This window comes from Pelophylax lessonae, assembly GCF_965119305.1.
Source record: "Pelophylax lessonae genome assembly, chromosome: 3".
NCBI lineage: Eukaryota > Metazoa > Chordata > Amphibia > Anura > Ranidae > Pelophylax > Pelophylax lessonae.
In genome coordinates, this window is record NC_138770.1 from 235,643,013 (window position 1) to 235,668,528 (window position 25,516).

Sequence of the window (25,516 nt, forward strand, 5' to 3'; positions counted from 1 at the left end):
TATGCATGCGTGCCTCCAGTGCAGCCAGTAAACATGTCCCCCAATGCAGAGCTATGCATGTGATGCGTGCCTCCAGTGCAGCCAGTATACATGTCCCCAATGCAGAGCTATGCATGCGTGCCTCCAGTGCAGCCAGTATACATGTCCCCAATGCAGAGCTATGCATGCATGCCTCCAGTGCAGCCAGTATACATTTCCCCAATGCAGAGCTATGCATGCGTGCCTCCAGTGCAGCCAGTATACATGTCCCCAATGCAGAGCTATGCGTGCGTGCCTCCAGTGCAGCCAGTATACATGTCCCCAATGCAGAGCTATGCGTGCGTGCCTCCAGTGCAGCCAGTATACATGTCCCCAATGCAGAGCTATGCGTGCGTGCCTCCAGTGCAGTCAGTATACATGTTCCCCAATGCAGAGCTATGCATGCGTGCCTCCAGTGCAGCCAGTAAACATTTCCCCAATGCAGAGCTATGCATGCTTGCCTCCAGTGCAGCCAGTAAACATGTCCCCAATGCAGAGCTATGCATGCTTGCCTCCAGTGCAGCCAGTAAACATGTCCCCAATGCAGAGCTATGCATGCATGCCTCCAGTGCAGCCAGTAAACATGTCCCCAATGCAGAGCTATGCATGCATGCGTGCCTCCAGTGCAGCCAGTATACATGTCCCCAATGCAGAGCTATGCATGCGTGCCTCCAGTGCAGCCAGTAAACATGTCCCCAATGCAGAGCTATGCATGCGTGCCTCCAGTGCAGCCAGTATACATGTCCCCAATGCAGAGCTATGCATGCGTGCCTCCAGTGCAGCCAGTATACATGTCCCCAATGCAGAGCTATGCATGCGTGCCTCCAGTGCAGCCAGTATACATGTCCCCAATGCAGAGCTATGCGTGCGTGCCTCCAGTGCAGCCAGTATACATGTCCCCAATGCAGAGCTATGTGTGCGTGCCTCCAGTGCAGCCAGTATACATGTCCCCAATGCAGAGCTATGCGTGCGTGCCTCCAGTGCAGCCAGTATACATGTTCCCCAATGCAGAGCTATGCGTGCGTGCCTCCAGTGCAGCCAGTATACATGTCCCCAATGCAGAGCTATGCGTGCGTGCCTCCAGTGCAGCCAGTATACATGTTCCCCAATGCAGAGCTATGCATGCGTGCCTCCAGTGCAGCCAGTATACATGTCCCCAATGCAGAGCTATGCATGCGTGCCTCCAGTGCAGCCAGTATACATGTCCCCAATGCAGAGCTATGCATGTGATGCGTGCCTCCAGTGCAGTCAGTATACATGTTCCCCAATGCAGAGCTATGCGTGCGTGCCTCCAGTGCAGCCAGTAAACATGTCCCCAATGCAGAGCTATGCGTGCGTGCCTCCAGTGCAGCCAGTAAACATGTCCCCAATGCAGAGCTATGCATGCTTGCCTCCAGTGCAGCCAGTAAACATGTCCCCAATGCAGAGCTATGCATGCGATGCATGCCTCCAGTGCAGCCAGTATACATGTCCCCAATGCAGAGCTATGCATGCGTGCCTCCAGTGCAGCCAGTATACATGTCCCCAATGCAGAGCTATGCATGTGATGCGTGCCTCCAGTGCAGTCAGTATACATGTTCCCCAATGCAGAGCTATGCGTGCATGCCTCCAGTGCAGCCAGTATACATGTCCCCAATGCAGAGCTATGCATGCGTGCCTCCAGTGCAGCCAGTAAACATGTCCCCAATGCAGAGCTATGCGTGCGTGCCTCCAGTGCAGCCAGTAAACATGTCCCCAATGCAGAGCTATGCATGCAATGCGTGCCTCCAGTGCAGCCAGTAAACATGTCCCCAATGCAGAGCTATGCATGCGATGTGTGCCTCCAGTGCAGCCAGTATACATGTTCGGATGTTCCCCAATGCAGAGCTATGCGTGCGTGCCCGACTGAGAGTGCACTTACCTGTGAGTCACGGCGGCTTCTCGCTCTCCTCTTCTTCGTTCGGTGGCGGGAAGGTGAGCGGCGCTTCTCCCTCTTCTGCGGCGGGTGACCGGCGCGGGCTTCTTCTCCGGACTGGACTCCAGGTCTTCGGCGGCGGGAAGCTGACCGGGCGGTGAGGGTGAGTGACTGATGCACGCACCGGCACCGCCCCCATTGCGATGTCAGCGGCGTCGCAATCGGATGTCCTGGATGATGATTGGTCCAGGCTGGAGACTGGACCAATCACAGCCAGGAATCCACGAAGTGGGGGTGTGCAAGCGCTGTGCCCAGGTTACGCCCCCAGAAGGCAGCCAATTGGCGCCTCTTGTGGGTCGTAACCCCACCCCACCCCCAGCCTCCACATAGGCCGGCAGCGGCGAAGTTTGCGAACGCAATTTTTTTTTTTGAAAACGTTATTGCTCATTTTGTCTTTTTTTTTTCTTTTTTTAGGGGGGGGGGGGGGGCGGCGCCCTGGCGCCCCCTATGCACGGGCCGCCACTGACACCTATATGTGTGTATGTGTATAAATACAAATAAGTGTGTGTGTATATATACCCCTATACAGAAGTTCAGATGTTCAGGCTTTTTTTTGGGCATTTTTTGGGCGTCTTTGGAGGCAGGCATAACATCTGAACTTCTGTATAGGGGTATATATACACACACACTTATATGTATTTATACACATACACACATATAGGTGTGATAGGAGAGAAGTCCTATGCCTGCAAATAATTTCATTAGCGCAGGCATAGGGTTCTGCTACTTTCACACCTATATATGTGTATATATACATACATGTGTGTGTGTATATATAACCCTACACAGAAGTTCAGATGTCATGCCTGCCTCCAAAGACGTCCACAAAAAAGCCAGATAAAACGCCTGCAACAAAAACGGCCAGGTGTGAAAGTAGCGAAGCCACTATTCTGCTTTACTGCAATTCTAATAGAAACAATCTTTTTTCTATGGTGGTCACCCTGACATGGAAGGGTTTGGTCACCCTGCCATAGCAGTCAGAGTCAGTTAACCCTACACTACACTACGGTCCCCCTGACACTTAATACTTTCCCTACAGAAACTAGATTATTAAATCTAACTATAGTGGAAAATAGTACCCTAACTACACTAGATATCCCTTTCCTCACACTAATAATTGCTAAATGACACTTTTGAAGCAGGAGTAACAGAACTGCTTCCACTCTCTTCCACATCCCTGTATTACAATGCTAGAGATTTGGCGGGGCTATGTTATATACTGGGGGGGGCGTATTCACTACTGATTGGCCTCTGGACCCTCTTGTCACTCCAATCACATTCCTAGCATCCTCCTGCCCCCTCAATTGGCTTTAACTGATTGTTCTGGTCCAATCACAGGCTTTTAAAGCCCAGTTCCTGTCCCATTGCAATTTGGTCGGTTCTGGTTGCCGAATTCCGAACTTTTTCAGCAAAAAGTTTGAAATTCGGCCGAATTTCGAACAGTCAATGTTCGGGTCGAACCGATGGTCGACCCGAACCGTTCGATCATCCCTATTTCCAAGAGCATTTCCTAGTTCCAAAAGTTTCAAGCCTGTGGTCTAAAGGATAAAGTTCCACTTTTCTCTGTTAAGGCACACTAAATCAGACCTGTAAGTGCTTCATGGTCTTTTTATTATCAGGTACCGTATTTGTTTGTCCAACTTTGCAAGGCTGCCACCTGGCCACCTGGTCGTCGTAACGAATGTTACGTTTTACCAGGTGGTTGTTCAGGTGACAGGTCTCATCTGTTGGAGTACAAGTTGTTCTCAAAGTTCTTTAAGTATAGTACAGAAAATAGGTATGTTTTATGATTTCCCAATTGCTTGCTACAAAACCGAGAATAGCTTACAGTAGGAGGAGGGTAGCTGCATATAAGCCTTGGTTATGACTAAGGATCCTGGTTCCTGTACCCTAAAATCCTGTGGCAATCACAGGTGGCAATCACATGAAACAGAATGCAGAATATTTACTGACTTAAACTGGCTTGCAGCACTTCTGACCAGGCCTCACAATTGACCAGGCCTCACAACTGCCCAAGAACTAAGATTCAAAGAACTGTCTTAAGGCCTACAGCAGTGTCTGTTTTGTGGATCTTCTCTGTAGAGCCCAAAACATTTTGCCACTTAGTCCAATCCACCTACAATGTATACATTTCTAAAAATAAATCAAGTAATATGCACTGTTGGTGAGACTTGAGGATAGATTTGAAAACCACCGCCATAAAGTACACTCTGTGAGGCTTTCTTTCACCTATTCTTAATGGCAAAATAGTTGTGCATACTGTGATTATCAAGAGTGATGAGGTGAATAAAGCAAAGGCAACCACTCCTGTCATGTTCCAGTCCTACTCAGTCACCACAAAGCAGTATTTTTACATCCTAAAATGCTTGTTTTACTTTATTATGATAGTAGTGGGAAATACATTAGGCTTATTTCACAAAACTTTAACATAAGAATAAGGATCTTTATTTCAACCATTTGACCGTAATTTCCAAATTTCATTGGATTCAGCTGATTTTAACTGTTTGAAAATAAGGATCATTCACCAACATGTTAGCTTTAAGAATTGAGCCTAATGACTGTAGAACCTAAAAGAGCCACATGGTGGCACTAAAGATTGCTTTGTTATTGTTCCCTTTATACTGATTTAACATTATCAATGCTGGATTAAAAAATATGTTCTATTCTTTTATTGCAGGAAGGTTTATTGGAACGGCACGAATATTTGACCTGGATGTTAGATGTTTTAGAAAAAGTTTGCTCACTTGATGATGAACTTCTAAAAATCTTGCTTCCTCTTGTCTTACAGGTATTTATTGACATTTTACTTATAGAAATTCTAACCTATGAGTATACATTTGTCACTGAACACAAATGTATACATTTATTCATGTGTATCGGAATGGAGTTCGTTACCTATGTTAATATATTAAGGGTCTGACAAAATAAATATCTTTCATATGGAATACAGATATGGGATTATACATGACTTACTTGAATAAATAACTTAATTCTCCTAGTCTGATGTTGTTCCACCTTGTGTATAAATCTTTATATCACTATCACTATAGGTAGACATGATTGAACAAAAAAAAAAAAAAAAAAATGTTTGTGTGTTCCCAAAAGATTGCCTCTCCTAGGCAGTCTTGTCTACTTGGCAGTTCATACAAGAAATTTGTCATGACTTCTGAGCTGTTGAGGTTTTCCTAGAGAACTCTGTGATTGGTGGAGAGGTCAGTCACATGACTTTGACAAGTTATGTGATCAGGCTGTCCTCCCTGATTTTGTTTAGTGCTCCCTTGGCTTTGGACTCCCAAAGCCAGCAGAGCGCTAAGCATATTTAAATAGCACATTGCTAAATTACATATCCTGTGCAAGAGATTTATAAGAAATCATCTTTGCAAACTGTACATACTCCGTTTCCATGAAACAGAAGAGAACATTTGCAGGAAGTTGTTTGTTGCAAATTACAAAAATGTATAATATTGGCATACTTATTTTAACAGTAATACATTTTGAAATGGCTTATACAGCAAACATATGTTATATTGGTTCTCAACAAAACAGGGTTACTTTCACCATTTTGGGGAATTGTCTCCTTGTCATATTTTTCCCAATCTTTGGGTAACTGAAAACATAGTACAGTATTAGTGTACTATTTATTAAGTGCTCATAGATCTTTTCCAATCCACTAAGACCCCATCTGTAGCATTTTACACTGATATATCTTTTTACGTAGGGAAGTCTCTTTGCATGCACATATTGCCCAAATCAGCTTTTTTAAATCTATAACCCAGTTGAAAATTATTTTTACTTGTACCTTTTGTGTGCACTTGTGTAGGGATTGGAATGCATCTGTCTATATGTCATAGCATCATATACTAATGAAAATGTCCCTTATAATTATCATCATTATCTTTTTCAATCTATAAATACAAAAATGTACTGAAAGAAATGTGGACGCTGACATAGCTGACCTCCTGAAACTGCTAGATTCTTGCAGTTTCTTAGCAGTCTCTGGCTTTAGTACTTTGGGTCTCTGTGTCACTTACTCAGAACAAATATTCAGCAAGAAGAGTGAAAGAAAAGACTAAACCCCTGATCTGCATATTTGCTTTGGGATAGTACCCAGAAAGGACTAAAGCCATTGGATCCACATAGCAGTCAGTGATGACCACTTCCTTATTTTTTTTGTACAGGTTTTCTTGAATCTGCTTAGGCCTGTGAAGGAGGCAAGCCTGTTTTTAACTTTGCCTAGAGAGGGTTTCAGGTATAGGTCAAGCCACTTGCCAGAAATGCAGGTTGTAGGCAGTTTGTTTACCATAGTTTAGGATGGTGGTGTAGATTAATTGCTGATGAAACCCTAAGAGCCGGTTCACACTACTCTGACTTGGGAAGCGACTTGTGTGCCCTCAAGTCGCCCCAAGTCTCTTGTCATTACAAATTCAATGTAAATGAATGAGAGCCATCTTAATTAGGGAAGATCGAACGGTGCAATGCAATGGGACAGGAACTGGGCTTTAAAAGCCAGTGATTGGACCAGAAACATCAGTAAAAGCCAATTGAGGGGACAGGAGGATGCTAGGAATGTGATTGGAGTGACTAGGGGGTCCAGAGGCCAATCAGTAGTGAATACGCCCCCCAGTATATAACATAGCCCCGCCAAATCTCTAGCACTGTAATACAGGGGCTGTGGAAGAGAGTGGAAGCAGTTCTGTTACTCCTGCTTCAAAAGTGTAATTTAGCAATTATTAGTGTGAGGAAAGGGATAGTGTAGTTAGGGTACTATATACCACTATAGTTAGATTCAATAATCTAGTTTCTGTAGGGAAAGTGTTAAGTGTCAGGGTGGCCGTAGTGTCGTTTAGGATGAACTGACTCTGACTGCTGTGGGTGACAGAACTCATCCATGTCAGGGTGACCGCCATAAGAGAAAGATCATTTTTCTTAGAATTAATAGTAGAGCAGGGATGGGGCTCTGCTCCTTGTATGCCAGGGTGACCGAATTCATCCATGTTAGGGTGACCGCCAGAGAAAAAAGATTGTTTGTCTTAGAATTGCAGTAGAGCAGGTATGGGGCTCCGCTGCTTTCACACCTGGGCGTTTTTGTTTCAGGCGTTTATTGGGCTTTTTTGTGGACGTCTTTGGAGGCAGGCATGACATCTGAACTTCTGTGTAGGGGTTTATATACACACACACATATATGTATATATACACATACACACATATAGGTGTGAAAGTAGCGGAGCCCCATCAGTGCGCTAATGAAATTATTTGCAGGGATGGGGTCCTATCACACCTATATGTGTGTATGTGTATATATACATATATGTGTGTGTGTGTATATATATACCCCTATACAGAAGTTCAGATGTTATGCCTGCCTCCAAAGATGCCCAATAAACGCCTGCAACAACACACCTGGGCGTTTTTGTTGCAGGCGTTTATTGGGCATTTTTTGGGCGTCTTTGGAGGCAGGCATAACATCTGAACTTCTGTATAGGGGTATATATACACACACACACATATATGTATATATACACATACACACATATAGGTGTGATAGGAGCGGAACCCCATCCCTGCAAATAATTTCATTAGCGCAGGGATGGGGTTCCGCTACTTTCACACCTATATGTGTGTATGTGTATATATATATATATATATATATATATGTGTGTATATATACCCCTATAAAGAAGTTCAGATGTCATGCCTGCCTCCAAAGACGCCCAAAAAATGCCCAATAAACGCCTGAAACAAAAACGCCCAGGTGTGAAAGTAGCGGAACCCCATCCCTGTGCTAATAAAAATTCTAAGAAAAATTATCTTTTTTTTCTGGTTCTGGACATGCTACAGAGCTGAAACTTCACAGGTACACTTTTTAGACCCCCTAGACAAGACACTAAATCCAAAGAAATCTCTTTTTTTTTTTCAATAATTTTTTCAATAATTGGCTCTCTATCAAAAACGACAATTTTTAAGAACTTTTTTTTGTGTGAATAATAGTCCCTGGGGCATGACCCAAAACCCTAGGCACTTTTTAGGGGCATTTATTGGGTTTTAGGGCTTCAAAATTGTGTTTTTTTGATTACCGAAGTTCGGGTCCCATTGATTTCAATGGGGTTCTGGAATCCGGACCCGAACTTTCGGGAAGTTCTGGTCGAACCAAACTTTTCAAAAGTTCAATCATCCCTAGTCTTAATATGCACTACTGAATTCGCTCCGACTTCAGAAAAGGTTCCTGTACTACTTCAAGGCGACCTCTATCTGATTTGTGCACATAGACTTCAATGGGAGTCGCCTCTAAGTCGGATCCTTATCTATTTTCAAGCGGCTGTGATCAGACTTTCCAGGAAGAAGAAAAAGATTAGCCAGGTATTCCCCACAGACAAATTCGCCTATCATTTAAATCTCTGCAAGTCTCTTGCAAGTCTCTTCAAAGTCATGCTAAAAAGTCGCTCCTTCATGGGGCGACTTTCTGGTCGCGGTAGTGTGAACCGGCTCTTATACAAGCTTTACATGTAAACTTTACTCCTGCCTGCTATCATAATAACAATGGTACGGTCTGTTTATAGCCTTGAATCTGTCCTGAAGAAAATATAGGTGCCACATAAGTCAGAGAAGGAAGGTCATGCAAGTGTTGGCAGCAATTCTGCAAAATGTGCTGCCAAATATAATAACTTATTTTATTCTCACAGATATCATAATAGAGGCACAATCTATTCTTTAGAATTCAAAAACAGCCCATTCTTAAAACTGTCAGTGCTTTACTATTGACCCTTTAGGTTCAATTCTTGATCTAATGACCCTTTGTGTTCAATACACAAAGCTTTAACACCAGTAACTAAAGCACTCTGACCCTTTCCTAACTGTGTGTCTATTTAGATTGTAGCGCTACCCCCTTAGAAGGCGCTGAATTTTGCCCCCCTTTCCTCTGCACAACCATGCAATCAACATTTAAAAAAAAAAAAGAAACAGAGGGCGCACCAGCCCAGCACATTATCTTTGCCACAATTTATGTTTTAAAAATATATACACATCATACTCAAAAACAGGATGAAATAAGCGAAATATATTTAAAAAGTCCATCAGATGCACCACTCAGCATGGTCTGCTGGTTAGTGACAGTTGTGGAATGGAAACATCCAATTAAAATCTGACACATTTCAAGGGGTGTCCTCTCTTCTTCAGAGCTGGGTTTGGAATGCAGGTAGTTGGTCTTTATATAATCAAAAAACAGGTGACCTCTAATATATCCCTTCCTAAAATAAGAAGGACAATTTAAAATAAGGCAAGTATTTTGCCTTATTTTAAATTAGGTAAAAGTAAATTAGGTAAAAAGTTAAAACTTTTTTAGAAAATGTGGTGGGACCCTGATGCTATAATAAAACTGACACTGATGCTAACTAGCCTAACTAGCATCACCCGTGACACTAATACAGTGATCAGTAATCACTGTATATAGTGTACACTGTCACAGGGCAGTGAAGGGGTTAACTGGGGGAGATCTAAGGGTTAAACCTTTCTAGGGGATGTATGGCGGGTGCCCTAAACCTATCTGGGCCTAGCGCAAGCGCAATTTAGGGTCACAAGTGACACTAATACAGTGATCAGTAATAATCTGTATACACTGTGTATAGTGTACACTGTGAGGGGTTAACTGGGGTGGGGGGGTGATCAAGGGGTTAAAAGTGTGCCTATGTGTGGTAGTGTTAGTGTACTGCTTTGTGTACTCAGTTTTACATGCTTCTTCTTCTCCTGGAACCAAAAAGGCTCCAGGTGGGAAGATTACATCACTTCCCCTGCCTGTGTTTACGTTACACAGGCAGAGGACATGATGCCATTGGCCAGAACCAATAACCAGATCCAGACCAAAAATCATTGGTCTGCATCTGGTGACTGATCGGTTCTGAGCCGAATCAGACCAGATCGGGCTAGACCTGTGAATGCGCATCACGTAGGTCTACGTGACTTTGCTCAGCCGAGCCGCCCTGGTGAAGTAAATCTACAGTGGGCAGTCGGCAACTGTTTCAAGCAGGATTAGGTTATCAAAAAATATCTCAAGCTTTGAACATCTCACAGAGCATTGTTCAATCCATCATCTGAAAATGGAAAGAGTATGGCACAACTGCAAACCTACCAAGACATGGCCATCCACCTAAACTGACAGGCCGGGCAAGGAGAGCATTACTCGGAGAAGCAGCCAAGAGGCCCATTGTAACTCTGGAGGAGCTGCAGAGAGTCTGCAGGTGAGAGAATCTGTCCACATGACAAGTATTAGTCATGCACCCCACAAATCTGGCCTTTATGGAAGAGTGGCATGAAGAAAGCCATTGTTGAAAGAAAGCCATAAGAAGTCTTGTTTGCAGTTTGCGAGAAGCCATGTGGTGGACACAGCAAACATGTGGAAGAAGGTGTTTTGGTCAGATGAGACTAAAAATTTACTTTTTGGCCTAAAAGCAAAATGCTATGTGTGGCGAAAAACTAGCACTGCGCACCGCCCCCCACCGTGAAACATGGTGGTGGCAGCATCATGTTGTGGGGATTCTTTTCTTCAGCAGGGACAGGGAAACTGGTCAGTGTTGATGGGAAGATGGAAGTATCCAAATACAGGGCAATCTTAGAAAAAAACCTGTTAGAGTCTGCAAAAAGACTTGAGACTGGGGTGGAGGTTTGCCTTCCAGCAGAGCAACGACCCTAGACATACAGCCAGAGCTACAATGGGATGGTTAAGATCAAAGCATATTCATGTGCTAGAATGGCTCAGTCAAAGTCTAGACCTAAATCCAATTGAGAATCTGTGGCAAGACTTGACAATTTGCTGTTCAGACACTCTCCTTCCAGTCTGACAGAGCTTGTGCTATGTTGCAAAGAAGAATGGGCAAAAATGTCACTCTCTAAATGTTAAAAGCTGGTAGAGAAATACCCAAAAAGACTTGCAGCTGTAATTGCTGCGAAAGGTGGTTCTACAAAGTATTGACTCAAGGGGGCTGAATATAAATGCACGCCACACTTTTCACATATTTATTTGTAAAAAATGTTGAAAACCATTTATCATTTTCCTTCCACTTCACAATTTTGTGCCACTTTGTGTTGCTCAATCACATAAAATCCCAGTAAAATACTGTTTTTGGTTGTAACATGATAAAATGTGGAAACTTTCAAAGGGTATGAATACTTTTTCAAGGCACTGTATATACTGCTTAAGGCTTCTTTCACACGGTCCGCCTCCGCAGGCGGATCGGTGTTGCTCAGCGGGGATCGATCCGCGATCCCCGCTGAGCCGGGCGGATGACAGCTCCGTCTCCGCTTGCAGAGCGGAGAGGGAGGTGTCTCAGCACCCGCTGCCCTCTATGGGGGATCGGAGGAGAGCGGACCGCTTGTCCGCTCTCATCAGATCCGCTCCGCTCCGATTACTGAACGGATGGAAAAATAGGGTTTCCATCCGTCCAGATTTCAGCACAGGATCGGATGCGGATGGCAGCGGGTGTCAGCGGAGGTGACCTCCGCTGACACCCGCTGCCCCATAGAGCTGCATGGAGGATCCGATCAGATCCGCCTAAAAAACTGACAGGCGGATCTGATCGGACCGCCCGTGTGAAAGAGCCCTAATGTTGTTTTGCTCTGTGTGAAAAAAGACCAAGGTACAAATATTGTTGAAGCTGTAAATAGGAAATTCTGAAGAAACTGGAAGAATTGTTTTCTTCTGAAATGTTTCTTTTTTCTTGTGTACTTGTGGTGTTTGGCAAGAATGTTACCTCATTCCGTGGCAGCAAGTCATATTTTTTAAAATATGTGACCTAAAGTCATGTTTTATGTTTGTCCAACTCAATGGTAATTAGCTGTTCTAAGGGAGATTGAGATGTTTGTATCTTTAACCATTTTGAGAAAACTATCAGCGTACCAGCAAAGCTTTAGTGTTAGTGCTTTAAAGCTAAACTCTACACAGATACAATACCAGTTAATGCAGTTGTGTAAGCTTTAAAAACGGTGTAATCCTCTGTATAGCATTAAACAGCTTGGAAGTGGTTAGGACAGAACTAGGGACCAGTCAGTTATCTTGGACCCGTGCGCTAGCAATACATTGACAGAAAGGAGATAGCAGAATAACAGATATAAGGGTTGCTCACCTAAAGATTCTTCAGCAAGTTGGAAAACGCATGTTATTGAGTGGCTGAAAATACTTTGTATTGCTCACTACAGGACTCCTTTACAAACCATGGGAATGCAGGCCGCACCTTATTCCCTCTCCAAAATACCAAAAATAACTATTGAATAAAAGAGACACACACAAGTTTTCTGGCAAAATATTGGCCGCAGCAGATTTATTGGTGTGGATTAAATAAATTAACATATATTTTAGTATTCACTTCAATCATTAAAAAGTGCTATTTATTTTTAACCACTTAACCCCCGGAAGATTTTACCCCCTTCCTGGCCAGGGCCTATTTTGCGATTCGGCACTGCGTGATTTTAACAGACAATTGCGCGGTCGTGCGACGCTGTACCCAAATGAAATTGACATCCTTTTTTTCCCACAAACAGAGCTTTCTATTGATCAACTGTGCGATTTTTTGATCATGCGCTATAAACAAAAAAAGAGCGACAATTTTGCAAAAATAACAATATTTTTCAAATTTTTTCACATGAAATTCCGCAAAAAAAAAAAATGCAAAAATCAAAATTTTTTAACATTTAAGGCCAATTTTTTTTCTGCTACATGTGTTTGGTAAAAAAAATCGCAATAAGCGTATTTTGATTGGTATGCGCAAAAGTTATTGCGTTTACTAACTAAGGGAAAGATTTTTGTCATTTTTTTTTTTTTTTTTTTTAACGAGTAATGGCGGCAATCTCCAATTTTTTTTGCAGGACTGCGACATTGCGGAGGACAGATCGGACCCTTGACTGACATTTTTTACTATTTTGGGGGTACCAGTGACATTACTACAGTAATCAGTGCTATACAAATGCACTGTTACTGTAAAAATGACACTGGCAGGGAAGGGGTTAACTTTATTGGAGAAGGAGGGGTTAAGTGTGTCCCTAGGGGCGTGCTTCTAACTGTGCAGGGATGTGGCTGCTTGTGTAACTACAGAGATATACGATCCTGCATAGCAGGACCGTATGATCTCTGCACTTACACAGGGGAGAATGACAGGCGGCTTTGTTTACATTAGCCGCCTGCTTTCTCCCGCTGTAACCGACTATTGGCTCGCAGGCAAGTGACGTACCCATACGTCACTTTGCCTGCACGGGGCTGACTGCCGAGGTATATGTACTTGCGGCGGTCGGCAAGCGGTTAAACTGCAAAACTTTAAAACATAATAGCTCTGTCATGAAGGACTCGCGCTCCAAAAAAATAAATAAAACACATGTCCCCCCTTACATAGAAGGGTGACAATAGTGCCTTGGGAAAGGGGGGGGGGAGCTCCCTGAGCTGTCTCTTGACCAACTGGCAAATGGTTCTATTCTATTTATATAATAAGCCCCACTGATTGTGGAATATGTACCATGTGACATTCCAGATTTTTTCCCTATGTCACATGGTACATTTTCCCTACTAAACTTTATTTAAATTATTTTTAAAATAACAGTAACTTTATTTAAAGCAGAGTTCCAGCCTTTTCTGTGTTTATTAGAAGTCAGCAGCTACAAAAAGTGTAGCTGCTGACTTTTAATAAACACACACTCACCTGTCCCACGGTCCAGCAATGCAGCTGCCCGAAGCCTCGATCCTCTCCCTCTGGTCTCGGCGGTGCCGGCATCACTGGTGTGGGCACCCGGTTGTGACACCTTGCGGCTTCACAGCCAGGTATGCACTGCACATGCGCGAGTTGCGCTGCACATCTTGATTGGCCGGCAGGGAGGGAGGGGGAGAGGAGAACTTCCACTCAGGGCGCCGAAGCACTCTGAGCGGAAGTGGGAGCTGGTACCTGTCAAAACTAGGTACCCGCTCTCCCCAAAAAAAAATGACATGCCAAATGTGGCATGTCAGGGGGTTAGGACTACCTAAAGCGGAAGTTCCACTTTTGGGTGGAACTCCGCTTTAAATTCCTAAAGTTAAAGCATCGCTACTTCTGAGGTAATTTTTTTTTTTTTGAGGACGGGGCAGCCGCATGCCCATGTAATCGGGCCCATATACATGAGCCCTCTTTATTCATTCCTCTTCCAGTCGTCTCAAGTGCTATTCAAATTAGGTGCATTACTTAGATGCATGAAACCATATAGCTTGCCACCTTCCAGAATTTGGTTGATCACAGTTTAATATTTGTATACTGAAGCTTCCTGTTCTTTGTCCACTAAGACTTCTCTGCAACGGTCAAAATTTGAAGATTAGTTAACCTTTTGTTAAAAAAAAATAAAATGCACACTATTTTGCAGGTAAAAAATGTACATTTATTATTTGTTTTATACACTGCAGCCTGTAAAGCATTGTACCAGTAATCAGCAGATCCCGAGTGCAATGCCAGGATCCTGCAGACTCCCAGTCAGCTGTCTGCCCATACCTCCTATACAGGCAGACAGTTGCTGAAGTCAGAGAAGAATCAATGCTCTACAAGAGCGCTGACTAGTGCCCTCACAGTTGATTGAGAACTAAAATTGGTCCGCCGCAATGGCAGACGGTACTTGTAGTTCATTCACAGATATCACAGACCTGCTAGATCACTTCAGGCTGGCCCTTTTGCAGGTACAGCTATGTAAAAACATTAGAAATAAGTGCCTATACTGTTTAACAATTTCTGTTTAACAACTTCAGCCCTGGAAGGTTTTACCACTTAAATGAACAGGCCATTTTTTGCTATACGGCACTGCGTTACTTTAACTCACAATTACGTGGTACCCAAATAATATTGATGTCCTTTTTTCCCACAAATAGAGCTTTCTTTTGGTGGTATTTAATCATCTCTGCGGTTTTTATTTTTTTTGCGCTATAAACAAAAAAGAGCGACAATTTTTAAAATTAAAAATTTTTTTTTACATTCTGCTATAAAACATATCCAATAAAAAAGTGTAAAAAAATGTATTTCTTCATGGATTTTGGCCAATATGTATTCTGCTACATATTTTTGGTTAAAAAAATCCCAATAAGCGTATATCGATTGTTATGAGCAAAATTTATAGCGTCTACAAAGGATTGGATGTTTTTTTATAGCATTTTTGTTGATTCCTTTTTTTACTAGTAATGATGGCGATCAGCGACTAATAGTGGGACTGTGACATTGCAGCGGACAAAACGGGCACTTGACACTTTTGAAACTTTTTTAGGGACCAGTAACACCAGTACAGTGATCAGTGGGAAAAAATATGCACTGTTACTATACTAATGACACTGGCAGGGAAGGGGTTAACATCAGGGGTAATCAAAGGGTTTAATGTGTCCCTAGGGGGTGCTTTCTAACGGTGGGAGGTTATTCCAACTTGGGGAAGACTGAGATTCGTGTTCCTGCTTAGCAGAAACATAAGATCTCCATCTTCTCCCCTGTCAGGACAGCAATCTGCCTTGTTTACGACAGCCGTTCTGCATCTCTCTGGAATGATCGTGGGTGGCCGGCAGACATCAGGTCCGCCAGACCCGCTGATTGGCTCCCCCTCTGTCCAATCAGCACGTGATTGGGTCTCCGACAGCACGCACTTGCCACCTAGAGGCTGCTGCATGAAATGACGTACAGGTACATGATTTCACACACTAGAGCTGACCTGCCACAGTAAATGTACCTTACACCGTCGGCAAGTGGTTAAAGTCCAGTAATACACCGTCCCACCCTGCTTTGCACATGCTCAGTTGCTCTTCATTTTTAGACTTTTTTTTAGGCACTGCTGAATTTGTAGAGGCCGATCTGCTGACAGCCTTAAACCCTCCTATCCTTTACAGCCAAGGAAGCTGCTTCTGCTATCTGCAACTGCCATGGTGCTGCACATGTGATCAGTTATGACTCCAACCATTTGATGGTTTGACAGTTTGGTTGAGGACACAAGCAAATGTGACAGTTAGCAATCCTGGCATTCCAGGAACGTAACTTTTTTTAAACCATTAAATCAATGGGTTTGTTTCCGCTCTATGATTTACTGCTATCCAGGGGCTCTGGGCTTCAGCAAAATGGCAGCCTCCACCAAAAAGAAACAGGAGCACTGCTCGAGGCAATTTACAGTACACAACAAATTTGGTAGCAAAATTATTCATGTGGAATGTATATTCTTTCCTAAAGGACATTATTTTTTTATCAAGTCATTATGGGTAAAGTTCCACTTTAAATACAAGTGTAACATGTTACAAACGTGAGCTTGTTCTTTAAGGATACTTATTCTTGTTGGTCAAAAAAGTAAAAAACAAACATTTGTGTAGCGTTTTTTGCGGATTTACTTATTTTCATGCTGTCTAAAAACTTTGTATCAAAAATCCAAAGCAGGGGTCTCAAACTGGTGGCCCTCCAGCTGTTGCAGAACTATATTTCACATGAGGCATTTCAAGGCTGACAGTTATAAGCATGACTCCCATAGGCAGAGGCATGATGGGTCTTGTAGTTCCACAACAGCCGGAGCTCTGATCCAAAGAATTCTGTCATTTATAAAAGACCAAGCACTGTTAGACGTAAATAAACTCTGGCTTTTCATTTCCAGCATTCTGAGGAGTTTGTACAATCAGCGTATCTTTCACGACGCCTTGCCTACTTCTGCTCCAGACGTCTGTCTGCTTTACTGAGCGATTGTGCCAGCCAACTTGCTGTACACACACCACTCATCGTGATGGCACAAGGCAATCCTCCCATAGCTGCTCAAAGTGCCAGTTCTTCAGGACCTTTGGTGCCCTCCATTCATTTGCCTTGTGTTGATTTCCAATTATGTCCGCAGCATCGCCCATTGGTATATGGTCTTAGCTGCATGTTACAGGTAAGAATATTTAAAAAATGTATTGGTTACATTTGTCCAAAAGTGACATTTTAATTTTAGGTGGGAAATTAATATGTACCTGTCTTGGATATCCACAGTTGTATCTTCCTGTTGTAGTTTCTGTCTTTTACTACAGAACAAAGATCATTATGGTGTTGTGACATTCTTTCCATTAAAAATCAATTGCAATAATTTTATGTTATAATAAATTGAGCAAAGCTTTGTAGTGGCTGCAACAAACTAGGAACCTTCTTCTTCATAGAATTCTTTAATAAGTAATAAGAAAGTAATGATTGTCTCATCCTGCCAGCACACACAATAATGAAAACTTCATTTTAGGAGGATTTGGTCTTTAAAGTGCATCTAAAGCCTAATGTTTTTTTTTGTGTGTGGAAAGAGTAGCATGGGGGTTAGAATCCCTGTCAGTTGTTCTTCGAGGTCTGTGTCCCTTTTAACATGATTTAAAATATTAGAAAATGCAGAAAAGGAATAGAGGAGTAATCTTCTAATATGGATACTTTTTTTCAGGTGACAACTGGCAAAAGCTTGCCATATACGTTTCAATCTGACTGTACCAAACATCCTTTAAATATTTTACCATTATATAATTTAATATTTACCAAAACCATGTAATATGAGTACCTACCTAAACAGTCTAATTAATTTTATTTCCAGTCAGGCAATCACTTGTCCCACATAATTGTAAATGTAGATCAGGGCCCACTTACACCAGCCATTTTAATCAGTTGCGGTGTGTTTAATGCATGCTCATTATGTTAAAGCAGCCCATATATTATAAAGGGCTGCCCAATGGACCACAATGGATCCAAAATAGTGCAGATTGAATTTTTTTTTAAATTCCAAAAAACATTAAGCGCAGTAATCAATACATTTTTGCTTAATCTGTCAATAAATATAGCGCACATCCTTAATTGCCACTAAAACATCTGTGAGTATTTTCACCACATCCCAACGTATAAAAACAAAAGAAGTATTGATTTCATGGAATTAAAATCACCTCAAAAACCACATAAATAAAGTTTATAAAACCCAAAAAAACAAGTGCATCCACCACCACTGTGCTATGATGACTGAAACCTCAATTCCACCAGATACCGTTCAGGCTGTGCATACCTTGTGTAGGTAATAAATGCTCAAATCACAATTATGACCTAAATTAAATGAAACAACACTTTTTATGCCCCTTAGATTGGAACGCTTTTTGCCCTTAGACTGGAACCACACTCAGATCCAGATCGCGTGAAAGAAAAAAGAGGACTAAAAGTATTCTTTGTATAAATGATGCTTTATTAAAATACCAAGATAAAAATGCACTCACTTTTAATAAGCATACTCAGTGCTTTGATACAAGCTTCATTAAAACATTGGTACATCTGACCGCATTCACTACACCACATAGACTCGCATTACCGTGAATGACCGCTCTCCAATTGTAACCAGCATAACTCTGCACCTATTTGCGTTACACCCACCCTCTGTGCTTCTTTGGTAGGACCAACAGGACCAGATTTAGACTGCATTTTTTGTTTAGCAGCATTTGGCAATGCATAGTAATGCTGTATTGTGCATTGTGGTTCTGTGCAAAAGAGATGTATTTTGAAGGTGGATGTAATTCAAAATGGGTTTCCACAGTGCAGTGCTGTGAACAGGCCCTTAACTTTGGAGAGATTTTCTTTTACTTCCTATTGTGCCTACAGGACAAGAAATGAGGGGGAATCTCTTCAACAGAACACAGACAGCAAAAAAAAAAAAAACTTCACAGAGGTTTTAACCTTACCCTTTTCTATCCAGAATTTTAAAAAAAAAATGTAAGTTTGGATATACTGTGAATTAACAAAATCACACTATTTTTGTACTTTATGTTTAATGTGGAAAAACAAGAAAGACAAACTTCCTGTCTTCCATTAATTCTGCAAAACATGATGCGGTTTTTGTCTAACTACTATAAAAAATGTTTGATTTAACTGTAAAAATATTTTACAGTATTTCCTATATCTATATAATATAGTTTTCTATATATATTTTTTTTTTTTTTTTGCGGGGCTGTCTGGGTTCTATATTTTACAAGTCGGTAATCTAAAACAATTGTGCAGATCACAAATTCAGACTTTGTTTGCTGCCTGCTTGACTCCAAGTATTGAAAGCAAAGATAGTCAATCAGCTAGCTTTTCATAGGCGGCTCAATAATTGCAGCCTCCATATGTCTCTCACTATAGGTTAAAAATAATTATTTAAAATGTGCAAATAGAACTAAGGTAATGGTGTTTTTTTTATTTTATTTTTTATTTCTGCAGACTATCACCCTCTGCTGTCCAAGTGCCTTGGTGTGGAACTATTCCACTAATGAAAGTAAAAACTCAAATCCAGGTTCTCCTCTGGATCTTCTTCAGGTTCCCCCATCAAGTCTGCCTATGCCTGGTGGCAGCTCACCTTTTAATCAACAGGTATGTAAAGCTGTACAAAGTCAAATGGAACACCAATCGCACCTGGAACCTAAGGGCACATTAATGATTTTATAATTATCTTCTTTGATTTATTCTTTCTTTAAAGTAGTTATAAAGCCTAAGCATTTTTTACTGTAATGTATTTGTTGCATTAAGGTAAAAATGTTTAGGCATGAGTATCCCCCCCCCTCACCCCCTTTTACCTACCTGAGCCGTCATTCAATCTGGCACTGTGCCCATCTGCAGCTCTTCTCTCCCCTCACTACCTTGTGTCTCTGGCTTTGCTGAGGCAGCAGGACCCATTGGCTCCTGCTGCCATCAATCAAAGCTAGTGACGAGGAAGCAGGTGGTGGGGCTGAGTCCTGTTGTCTGTGTCAATAGACACAGACAGCAAAGTTCGGGAGTGAGGCCACACAAGTGCCCCCACAGAAAGTGGCTTTCGACGGGAGCACCCGTGGAAGGAGGAGCCAGGAGCGCCAGTGGGAAACCTGAAAAGAGGAGGTTCCTGGCCACTATGTGCAATTCCATTGCACAGAACAGGTAAGTATAAACGTGTTCATTTTTTTTTTTTTTTTAAAGAGCATTTAAAATCTCTAAAATAGGGGGAAAGAAAATGAAAAATCACTTTTCACCATTCCTTTCCCCATGGGGTCTTAGAGCTTGTCCAAAAAGTATGTCTTCTCATCTGATTCTCCCTCTTTACTTCCATTATATTTTCTGAAGAAAAAAAAAAACAAGAAAAAAAATAAAGTAAGTATAATAAGCCCAAGGGTACCCAATAAGGGAGAGTCTACACGTGCTGTCGTTTATGTTGAAATGTATCTTGTATATTTTCTTTCAAACTTTTTTTATTAAAAATTTTGAGGTACAAAGCAACAAACAGTACAGTAGCCAGATCTCTGGTGAGTTGTGTCAAAAAATGCAATAGAAAAATCCTAACATCAGAAAACAAGATAAAATTAAGATACCACAATGACCACTCAAAACAAAACTCAAAATGAATCTGGCTCTATAACTTGCTTCTAAAGAGTTATCTTGTATATTTCATATAGGTTAGTGGTAATGAATAATGGCAATATAGCAGCTGGTATTTCTACAGTGTAACCAGGCTTTACCTTGTATTACTGATGACGGCTTCCACTGGAGGGGTGGCGGTTTGCTGTGTACTGGGATGGAACTTTGATTCTGCTGAGAAGAGCCCCACTTCACTGGTCCAAATACCAGAATGTTTCTTCTGCACATACGTTGTTTTCAGGAATCCCTCCCTGCTCTATTCAGCAGGGTCTCTATCCCTGTCCTACCATTCGCTCTAGACACACCCAGATGACATGTATTCCCTAATTTATAATGTCTCACACCAAGATGGCTGCCAAAGGTCACCTGAGATTGCAGCATCCAATCAGACAGCAGGTTCCTCTGAGACACCAACGGGGACATTTCCCATAACAGACACCAATCCATCTTTATAATAGCACAGTGCCAAATATTGGATGGAAGAAAACCTGCACCTGCCTACAAGTAGAAAGGATGGGAAGTCTGCATGCCAAGTAAAGTCTCTAATTACTAAGGACTCTCACTGTGTGTGAACAGGCTGGATGTACCAAGTTGATCGATCAACTTTGGTACAACCAGCCTGCTGGATTCGCTTGAGATTATCGCAAGCAAATGCTATAGCTGCTAGCATAATCACTATCTTCTTCTGGTGGGGACAATGTCCTTGCCCCCCTGCCCCCCCCCCTGCTGGGAGAAAACAATTGCTCAGCAGGAGGGATTCCCCTGTCAGTGCTGTCTGTGTTGAAGGGGGAATCGTGCAAATTTCTTTGGCCTGAGTCTATGCTGATCTTTCCTTTAGATGAAATTGAGTTAAGAGTTAAGTTGAAGAGTTTTGAGCTAAAGTGCACAGTGACTGTCCTGGGTCCTATTTTTTTTTTCTTTGTGTATTGACCCAAAACAAAGTAAATGCAAGTATTGTTGTTTCTGCTTGTTTTGTTTGTTCAGGTTCGGGCCAAAATCTATGATGTAGAGCAGCAAATCAAACAACGGGGTCGAGCTGTAGAAGTCCGGTGGTCATTTGATAAGTGCCAAGAGTCAGCTGCAGGTGAGATATACTGTGTCATGAGTGTGCCTCTCCTCTTGTTTTTAGAAATGTCATATTTGCTGTCATGTGAAGTGAGGAGATCAGGACTCCTTAAAGTTAGTACTGTTGCGGCTGACACTGCTGCACAGTTTGAGCAACCCTTTGATCACCCTAGATGTTTAACCCCTTCTAAGCCAGTGTCATTAGTACAGTGACAGTGCATATTTTTAGCACTTATCACTGTATTAGTGTCACTGGTTCCCACAAAGTGTCAAAAGTGTCTGTCAGTTAGTGTCAGACTGTCTGCCACAATATTGCAGCCTGGCTATAAGTCACTGATCGCTGCCATTACAAATGTAAAAAAATAAATAAATAAAAATTCCAGTATATATCCTATAGTTTGTAGACTCTACATTTTTTGCGCAAACCAATCAATATATGCTTATTGTGATTTTTACTAAAAATATGTAGCAAGATACATATTGGCCTAAATGTATGAAGATATTTGATGTTTAAAATTATTTTCTCTATCGCTCATTGACAGACGTAGTCTTCTTGATTCTCAAGAGCTGGGTTATGTTGTCTCCGCAGGAGTAGGACTAGGCAGAAAGACAAAACGTTCTGGCTCCACCTTAGGGGCAGTCCCTGAGGGTATATCCTCCCTCTCTCTGCTACAGGGAATCAGTTTTTTTCTGTCTAGTCAGGAGTAAGGACCTAAGTTCCTTGCTGGGATCTTTTGGTCCTGGCAAGACTTTTTTCTTTAAGAAAAAGACATTTTTTAGGTAGTTTTCTCCAGTGTTTTTTCCTGTGAGATCTTCAAGCAAAAATGCCGGACTGGGCGACACTTGTGGTCACCCCAGCCGGCCTACGAGCGCGCGCAGACCATGGCATTGCGCTTGGTCGGCCGCGACATATTCAAGTAAGTATGCGGGGCCGGGCGACGGGCTGGATGTTGAGATCCAGTGGTCACCCCGGTTTCTGCCTACGAGCGCGTGCAGACCAGAGCTCCGCGCTGGGTCGGCCGCGACGGAGTCCCAGTGAAGGGACTGACTTTGCGAGTTAAAAGTCTCGCTTGGACGCCAGGTACCAGAGAGTCGAGGCGTCCACAAACCCCCACCCCGGTGGAGAGGGTATTGTGAAGAGAGGGTGCCTGTCGGTTCGGTATGGTGAGTAAACGTTCCCTTTTTTCCTCATTATGAGGCAGTATATATTATGGGCCCCTCCATATATGGTCAGTATATATCTGATACTTACAAGTCCCCCTTGTAATACAGCATGTGTTTGTGGGAAGTGGACTTGGTTCAAGAGCTAACACTCTACCCAGCAGACTGTAACATTACAGCAGACATAGGAGGTATAATCCTACCTTATGTGCAGTGTATCTCTGTAGATCCATATGTCACCTCTTAGCAGAGTGCAGGTGGATGTGCTGGGAAGACGATATCGGCGGTCCGCCGCCATTTTGCCGTAGACCGAATGCATGTATGTCCTCAGGTCACGCCGGCCGCCATGTTTTTGGAGTCTTATGTCTCTTCTATGGGGGCGGCCATGTTTTGTGAGCCCAGCTACCTCGTGGAGGGCTGGGAACGCCGGAAGGCGTACACAGGGGGCGGAGCCACGCCTTCTGCCCGGGAAAAAGAAAACAGCTCCTTCCAGTCTGTGTAAGACAGACGCTGGCTGCAGTTTGTTGGAAACTGCACTGCATCGGTTGGTGAGCCTTGGGGGTCCCTCTCTCTCTCTCTGGGATCGAGAAGCAGGTACTCTGAGGGGCGCTATTACGCTAGGGGGAGACACACAAAAAAAAAAAAAAAGGAAAAAGTTTTTTTGTTTTGCTGGCAAAGGTGTCCTGTATTAACATGGACCCTGCCACTCATGTATCTCCTCCGGATCCCCTCGAGGGGTCTGCGGGATCCTCCAGCACCCCATTGACAATTGAATCTTTGTCAGCTATTATGGAAACTTTTGTGTCCCGGGTGGAAGTGGCTTGTCAGGGACAGGGCGCAAGAAAGCGACCCCCGCCTAACCCCTTATTATCTGAAACCTCGGATTCAGACTCTGAGCCTATTTCTGCAGTTGCAGGTACTTCATCTGGTATTGGTGTCTCGGGTCCTGTCTCTTCAGACAGTGAGGAGGATGTTTCGGCATCCGCCATAGCCCGAGAGGAAGCGTTGGTAAACGCACTCATTGTATCTGTTCAAGAGACCTTAAGGTTACAGGGTATTCCATCAGAAATAGCTGAAACTGAGATCCCTTTTGGGACTAAAAAACGCATCAAAGTGGCGAAGGTTTTTCCATTGCCCAAATGTTTTGGCAATCCAATCGAAGAAGAATGGCGTCTGCCAAAACGCACGTTTAATATTTCTAAACGCATTGACAGGCGTTATCCGTTTGAGGAAACCCTTATTAAGAAATGGACAGAACCACCTGTGGTGGATTCACCTATTGCTAGATTGAATAAAGCCACGGTTATTCCTTTAGAAGACGCTCCGTCTTTTAAAGATCCAGTGGATCGCAAGATAGAAGCTATGTCTCGCACCATGTTTTCCTTGATTGGATCAGCTTTCAGACCAATAATTGCTATTGGTCTGGTTTCGCAGGCTGTAACTGAATGGACCAAGTGGTTACGCCGGGACTTAGAAGAGGTCCCTCAGGCGGTATCAGATTTGTTGGAACAAATGATACAGGGGTTACAGTTTGTATGTGATGCGGCGTTAGACGCCACTCCATTAATGGCGCGAGCATCAGTCTCAGCAGTGGTTCTCAGGCGTACACTGTGGCTAAAAGGTTGGTTAGCCGACCAAGGTTCCAAAAAAGCATTGGCTAATATCCCCTTTTCAGGAGAGCGTCTATTTGGAGCCAACTTAGATGAGATCATTAAGGATCTCACCGGTGGAAAAAGCACCTTTTTACCGCAAAATTTTAAAGGTAGAGGAACTCATCAAAGACGAGGGCCTTCTTTTTCTGCTCACAAGAGGTTTTTTCGTCCAGCGGGTGAAAAAACTAAGTCCTCCAAAGCTCCTGCAGGAGGCGTCAGGGGTCGTTGGTCGGGCAAGCAAAAGCCCGCCCCCTCCAGACCTGAAGATAAACCATCCAAAGCCTGAAGGTGCGCCCCCACCCATAACTGGGGTGGGGGGACGTCTTCGCCGGTTCCCGGATCCATGGCCTTCCAGAATCCCGGACAAATGGGTTTGCGAAGTCATAAGGTCAGGGTACAAGATCGAGTTTCGATCTCTCCCACCGGCGCGATTCTTCCCTTCCAATATCCGACTATCCGCAGATCGTTTAGAAGATCTGCGGAGAGCAGTCACAGATTTACTACAACAAGGAGTGGTAGTCCACGTTCCTTGGACAGAACGGTTTCAAGGGTTTTATTCAAACCTGTTTACAATGCCCAGGAAAGAGGGCAAAGTGCGTCCAATTCTGGACTTAAGAGCACTCAATTCTTTCGTCAACATAAGAAGATTCAGAATGGAGTCCATTCGCACGGTAGCAGCCTTCCTGCATCCAGGGGATGTCCTAGCGTCCATAGACATCAAGGACGCCTATCTTCACATTCCCATTTTCGCAGGACATCAGCGTTTTCTACGCTTTTCCGTAGAGGAGAACCACTATCAGTTTGTGGCGTTACCTTTCGGTCTCGCCACGGCTCCGCGGGTCTTCACAAAGGTGTTGGCCCCAATGTTGGCACTTCTGCGCCAAAGAGGTATATCGATTCTAGGTTACCTAGACGATCTTCTGCTTCATGCAGAGTCTCCTCAGACCTTGCTACAAAACATAGAAATTACTATGATTTCTTTACAGGAATTCGGGTGGCTGGTGAACCAGCAAAAGTCATTTCTGGTTCCCACCCAGAGGCTCGAATATCTGGGTCTAATTCTAGACACAGTCAGGACAAGAGTTTTCCTTCCGGTAGGGAAACTCCGAAAGATTCAATCAGCAGTCCAGTTGTTACTGTCCAACAGCTGGTCTTCCCTTCGGACTTGCATGAGGGTTCTGGGGTTGATGGTGGCTTCATTCGAAGCAGTCCCATTTGCCCAGTCCCATACCCGAATTCTTCAGCAAGAGATTCTTCTCAGATGGAATCGGAATCCGGAATCCCTGGACAATCAGATACGATTGAGCAAACAGACC

The 25,516-nt window shown here is 43.1% G+C and overlaps 1 protein-coding gene across 3 annotated transcripts in view; it reads left to right on the forward strand.

Moving 5' to 3' along the window:
- The window catches only part of MED12L (mediator complex subunit 12L), an 837,051-nt gene that overhangs the window by 89,284 nt on the left and 722,251 nt on the right, over positions 1-25,516 (forward strand). For all 3 annotated transcript variants that reach the window (XM_082251515.1, XM_082251517.1, XM_082251516.1), the window contains exons 7-10: positions 4,650-4,760; positions 16,574-16,843; positions 19,159-19,308; positions 21,307-21,406. In XM_082251515.1, the coding sequence (XP_082107641.1) occupies positions 4,650-4,760; positions 16,574-16,843; positions 19,159-19,308; positions 21,307-21,406 (631 nt within the window). The remainder of the gene's footprint in view (positions 1-4,649; positions 4,761-16,573; positions 16,844-19,158; positions 19,309-21,306; positions 21,407-25,516) is intronic.